At 39.7% G+C, this 6,209-nt stretch overlaps 1 protein-coding gene across 1 annotated transcript; it reads left to right on the top strand.

The window, feature by feature from the left end:
- The first annotated feature begins 313 nt into the window (after positions 1 to 313).
- Positions 314 to 1,239, top strand: LOC108665407 (lysine-rich arabinogalactan protein 19-like). The gene is made up of 3 exons (XM_018152157.1): positions 314 to 335; positions 597 to 863; positions 1,052 to 1,239. Exons 1-3 carry the CDS (start codon positions 314 to 316, stop codon positions 1,237 to 1,239), a joined length of 477 nt encoding a protein of 158 aa, XP_018007646.1.
- Positions 1,240 to 6,209: the final 4,970 nt, after the last annotated feature.

The following is a 6,209-nucleotide window of genomic DNA, read 5'->3' as shown; positions in this document are numbered from 1 at the left end:
GCTGTGTGGGTGGATTAGCTGGTGAACTGTTCGGCTTAGCATGGCTTGCCTTGGTTGGCATGGCTTTGCTTGACATGGCTTGGCTTGGCATGGCGTGTCTTGCTTCTCATCTTGAGTTCAATCGCTAAAATGCCACTAAGATCAACAAACACTTACAGCCACTGGGAACTACTTCATTTCCAGAAGGAAATATTATCAACAATTGCAAAGTGCTATTAATAGAATTAATCAATGTACAAATAGAAATAATCTCTCGATTAAAGTTATTAATTGGCAAACCTTACAAACATCGAGCGAAAATTGCGGTGTAGTAATGCCGGAGCTCGAACTGCAGCGTATCTATGTTTATACTGCGTGGCATGAGATAACAGCGCGCTTATCTGTTGTTTTTGTCATGGCTGTTGTCTTGGCTGTTGCTAAGGAACAGTCCTGTGCACTGTTGCATTACTGTTGCTAAGTAATCAGACTGTAACTGCAGGAGCACAGATGATAAATACTTGGATCGCTTTTGTTATATTTGTTGTATTTATCGCAGACTTAATCTTTTTCATCATTCATTTTCCAATCTGAGTAACGATTACTCTTTTATTTGTTAGCAACGCAATTATCCTGTATCGGGCTCCAGCTTTCTGTCTCTGACTCCGGCCTTCCTGTCTCGGGCTCCGGCCCTCCTGTCTCGGACTCCGGCCCTCCTGTCTCGGGCTCCGGCCCTCCTGTCTCGGACTCCGGCCTTCCGGTCTCGGACTCCGGCCCTCCTGTCTCGGGCTCCGGCCCTCCTGTCTCGGACTCCGGCCTTCCGGTCTCGGGCTCTGGCCCTCATGTCTCGGACTACTTCCCTCCGGTCTCGGGACTCCTGCCCTCCTGTCTCGGACTCCGGCCCTCCTGTCTCGGGCTCCGGCCCTCCTGTCTCGGACTCCGGCCCTCCTGTCTCGGACTCCGGCCCTTCTGTCTCGGACTCCGGCCCTCCTGTCTCGGGCTCCGGCCCTCCTGCCTCGGGCTCCGGCCCTCCTGCCTCGGGCTCCGGCCCTCCTGTCTCGGGCTCCGGCCCTAGCTCCTGTCTCGGGCATCAGCCCTCCTGTCTCGGGCTCCGGCCCTCCTGTCGGCACCAGCCCTCCTGTCTCGGGCTCCGGCCCTCCTGTCTCGGACTCCGGCCCTCCTGTTTCGGGCTCCGGCCCTCCTGTCTCGGGCACCAGCCCTCTTGTCTCTGATTCTAGCAAGTGTATCTATTATATCGGGTAATTATTTCTTCGTTATAAGATGTATCACACGATATGAAAATTTGTATCAGTCGCGTATATTTCCTGCATCTGATTATACGTATGCAGAACCCGTGTATCCACCTATACCGAACACGTACAGTAAACTATACTGTATTGCATCGACAATACCGTAGCTGAGAAATATTTAATTACAATAAAAGTACCTAATCACAAATTTCAGTCTATGCATTTCATGAGTAACTATCACTCTCATCACTTAGCATGCAGATATTCTACTCATCGCCGTGGCTACAGTCGCCTAAAGACCACAATCAGTTCTTTGTCTTTCACTCAGAAAAATGTATGTGTTAAAATCTCCAAATATTGACACACTTTCAACACGTACCACTGTTGCGCTCTTTTTGACCGCCCCAAACAAGGCCAGGATTAACAACTGAAAGTCGGTCATCATGAAGTTTAATTACAAGTTTAATACGTTTAATAGTTTAATAAGTTTAAAGGCTCGTATGCTCGCTGCGTCTCGCCAGGTATAACTGGTATATTCAATATATATAACATTAGCATAGTTCCCTATCAACTTCATTCAAAATCGGTCTGCAAGTCAGTTAGTTCTTAGAATTGTAGTTGTTTTTAGCCTTGCAATTGCAGCTGTTGATTTACATATGCTACAGAAGATCGTCTCCAACTGCGTTAAGGGATTTTATAAAATGTAAACCTTAGAATTGTGTCCTGAATGTATTGTGAATATGTATTGTCCTATATCCTGAATATGTGGGACTGTGTCCTGAATATGTAGGATTGTGCGCTGAATATGTAGGATTGTGTCCTGAATATGTAGGATTGTGTCCTGAATATGTAGGATTGTGTCCTGAATATGTAGGATTGTGCCGAGAATATGTATAGTCCTGTATCCTGAATATTCATTGATATTCCCCTCATTACGGAAATATCAAGTAACTTCTACATTATAGTTAATTTCTTTCAAAAAACTTGAATGCACATGTTCGCGACAAAATTATGACATTAATTATATTTTCACTAGTATAAATTAACACTATTATACTTTTTTAATGCTATATTGTAGCATTTTAAATTTTAATTCTTCATTCTTTGAATCATTACTGATGGTATTTATTTATCTAAATAGGATGTGTACACGATTATTTTACAGCCAGTCCCTATAATAAGCAGTGGCAATAATTGGCACTGAAGGCCCTTTGTACGGAACGCAGCGGCGGAGTTCTGACCAGGTGTTGGGGGGGCGGTATTATGATCATTAAGACATCGCGCGACCCGATGCGTGTAGAAATAAATTGAATCGTGTCGAGACTCGGGCCGACGTGTAATGTATACACCAATACAATTACACGTCTAGACATAGACGTGTTTATTGATCCATACTTTAATGTTGCGTTTCTTAATCCATTCAAATTAGGTACGTAGTTAATTTTGCTTCGTATTTCAAGGTTGTTATTTGAGCTCAAGTTTATGCACCGGATTTTATCGCGCACCGTTACTTTTTTTTCAAAATGTTCTATTAACCTACTTCGGTGAAATAATTAGAGGCCAGCAGCGTGTTTTTGATTACCCAACATAAGAATATCTGAATAGTCTTGCCCTTAAAAAGTTGTTTAAAATCCTATATCTTTGTTGTCTAGAATATTCCATATCTTTCCGCAGTTTTCATTATAGTTCTATGAATCAATTCGTGCTCGAACAAAGTATAGCTTCGCACCCTACATGGTCGCTCCAGGGTTCAACGATAACGAATGAATCCGAATGGCGACCACGGCACTGACTGCCCCGCCTAGGATCACTGATACTCTAATATCGAATTTGGTTCAACGGATCTCATGGTATCATATGATGATATTCGTACCTATAAAGAACTATTGTACCGATGGTATGGTAATATGTGATATTCCTACATAACTAACTAGTCTACGGAAGGCGAAGTAACATTTATTAATATTTTACCCCACAAGTTTTACGTATATGTAGATCGTTTGGAATGGTGTAATTTGACGATGTTCTTACGAAAATAACTTGTAACAGAAGTTATCTTTATAGGAGATAAGGGTGACGGTAACCAATCATTCCTGCTGCTGTGATTACTTATAATTTTAAATTAGCGGAATTTAGATGACATGTTGTACCTGGTGACACAAAATCTGCGCCGCGCAATGCCGCCCCTTCGATCCATTTTTGTTGTTTTTCTCCGTGTAACTAATTCAAACGCCCATTAATATGCCCCTATGTTCAGACGAGTTTGCTCTTTAATCTATTGCGTATATCATATTCATGTTATGTTTATGCTGTGTTGTGGTCTCGTTGAACACAAGTTTCCCCGTGACATCGATGGCTAAGCATTGCACAAGATTGTTGTTCTCGAAATTTCCGTCATAAAATTCTTATTTAAGTGACTTCAACATCTAATATATGTTTATGTTCTAGGTAAATATTCTCGGTAAGTATTAAGATCATGAATTACGTGCTTTGAACTTAATAACTATCGAAGTACATGTGTATACAGGTACTGAATTGGAATTTTCTGTCTCATGAATGTTTGATTGTCATGTACTTTCATCTATTATTTCTCGTAAGAATATTTTTTATCACATTATTGAACGAAAATAATGGCCTAGAATCATTCTAAATAAATTAATTGTGAAGTAGAATTAATAATTAATAGAAGTATAATTTTATGTATATTTAGCCGTTTAGGCCTATTATCTAGTCCTGCAGTCGAGGTTCTTTATTTTTTTGCCAATCATGAACCCAAACTCAAGCGTGTGTTGTAAAATAAATCAAAGTATCTCACCTTCCTTCGTACCGAAGCAGTCTGCTAAGGTGTCAAAAAATATAAAGCACCCAAAGTATAACGGTATAAAGCAACCAAAGTATAAGACTATAAAGCAACCCATGCTTAAAAATATAAGGCAACCCACGTATCAAAGTATAAAGCAACCCACGATAAAAGTTTTAAACAACTACGTATAAAATTTTAAAGCAACCCACCTATAACAGTATAAAAGCATTCCACGTATAAAATTTCAAAACAACCCTCGTATAAAAGTATAAAAGCAACCCACGTATAAAATTTTAAAACAACCCTCGTATAGAAGTACAAAAGCAACCCACGTATTTTCCTCCACTACAAGACCACCCACAACAACATTTACGCTCCCTGGCCCACGAAACGCAACTTGAAACGCGCAAAAAAAGCGTTTCCACATCGCAGAAAATCTTGGAACTCCTCCGTTGGCGCTGCAAAAAGCCTGCCTCGGGCGGCGGTTTTAAGTGCACTGCATTTCAAACGCACCTTTGATCTCCACCTGCATTGCTTGATTCTAATGTAATAATAATTATGTAAGATATTCGGACTCATTATATGAGAGCTTGCAGCTCTTATTATTTCTTACAAGTGCAGTGAATAAATGTAGACCTTCATTATTTTTAATTTTTAAATACCTGTATATATATAACAAATTTTGGGGTGCATTATACAAATATTGTGCAGGATGACAAGCATTTCTGTAGAATTGTTATATTTCATGCAGCGTATTATTTCTCTTAAAATCATGCACCTATTTGTGGTGTACAGTTTCATTTTCAAATCATAATGATCGAAATAGTAAAAAATACATTGTCGGAAGCACAATGGCTTGAAATTGTTACGACCTGCAAGCAACAACTTAGATGTCTCGGACATGCCTGGGAAATACTGGCGTATATACGACGTTTGCTTGCCTGCACTTAATTGCTTGGTGAAAAAATTAACGAAGTAACGCACCTGACCTCATGACTAATCTCAATAACTATATGTTAAATACAATATTTGAAACCTAATTTTCTCTCCTAAACGCGAGTTTAATGTCATCTTCTAAAGCCTTCATATTGAGGTGGAGATTTAATGCCCCAAATTCAAGGCTTGGAGAGAGAAGAGTTTGTCCAAATAGCGTTGTACGTTTTAACGTTGTGTGGGTTATTCTAGTCCAGTTCAGCTCGGCAAAAGAGCATATCAGTGCTATAAAAAAGTAGTCAATATTTATTCAATATGACTCTTAAATTGTTCCGAGTGTAGGAGACCAACAAACTACAGACGTGAAGCATTCGAGACGACACCGCGCAGAGCAGCGTGACACGATGTTGATCAAACAAGCAATGATACTCTCTGTGATGGCACGACAATTACAACATCACCTATCACTCGCCAATGCCAATCTTGTCTCGGTTCGTGGTATTCACTCGGCCAATCATGGCTATTGGCTCGGGCAATCTCAGCTCGCCCAAAACTGAGAGTCATTCCAAGGCTCCATGCCAAGGTCGAGATAATTCTTCTTGACAGATTGATTGGGACTTGGAGGCGATCAGGATGGTTCTTCTTGTGTATATAAAGAGAAAAGCTTACGTTTGTTTTTTTTCTGTTCAAACATGGTCAACGGATTTGATAACTTGAATTATATATAACAACTTTAACCAAAGTATAGCGAACTTTGAGTTTGTTTCAACGCTTTACTTATTATTTGTGAAAAAACGGCAACATTTTACCTCGTTAACAAGCTTTCAAGTATAGGTTCTCGTCAAAGTTAAGTCCTTTTTTGTCTAGCCGATACACTAATAATTTTATGTTGTCAGTTTTGTTTTTCATTTTTATTATAGAAGTTACATTTTTGGCGTCGAATAATTGAGATTACAGATCGTGTACTTGTCGGAAAACCTTTAATTTTTTCACCGAATAATTTAATAAATTTAATCGAATACATTGTGTGTGTTAAACAATGTATTCATCCGATGGATAAACAATGTATTCATCCGATGGATAAACAATGTATTCGTCCGATGGATAAACAATGTATTCATCCGATGGATAAACAATGTGTTCATCCGATGGATAAACAATGTATTCATCTGATGGATAAACAATGTGTTCATCCGATGGATAAACAATGTGTTCATCCAATTTGTCTGCTTATCAGCACATTCAGG

This window comes from Hyalella azteca, unplaced genomic scaffold (genome assembly GCF_000764305.2).
Source record: "Hyalella azteca isolate HAZT.00-mixed unplaced genomic scaffold, Hazt_2.0.2 contig15535, whole genome shotgun sequence".
Lineage (NCBI taxonomy): Eukaryota > Metazoa > Arthropoda > Malacostraca > Amphipoda > Hyalellidae > Hyalella > Hyalella azteca.
The sequence above is the reverse complement of the archived record's forward strand: the minus strand, read 5'-3'. Positions and strand labels throughout refer to the sequence as shown.

Excerpts from the sequence above, each read along its gene's own strand:
- LOC108665407 (XM_018152157.1), top strand. The coding sequence starts at position 314 with ATGCCGGAGCTCGAACTGCAGC. Across the intron at positions 336-596 it reads GCCGGAGCTCGAACTGCAGC|CAACGCAATTATCCTGTATC; the intron begins GTATCTATGTTT and ends TTTATTTGTTAG. Across the intron at positions 864-1,051 it reads CTCGGGACTCCTGCCCTCCT|CTCCTGTCTCGGGCATCAGC; the intron begins GTCTCGGACTCC and ends CTCCGGCCCTAG.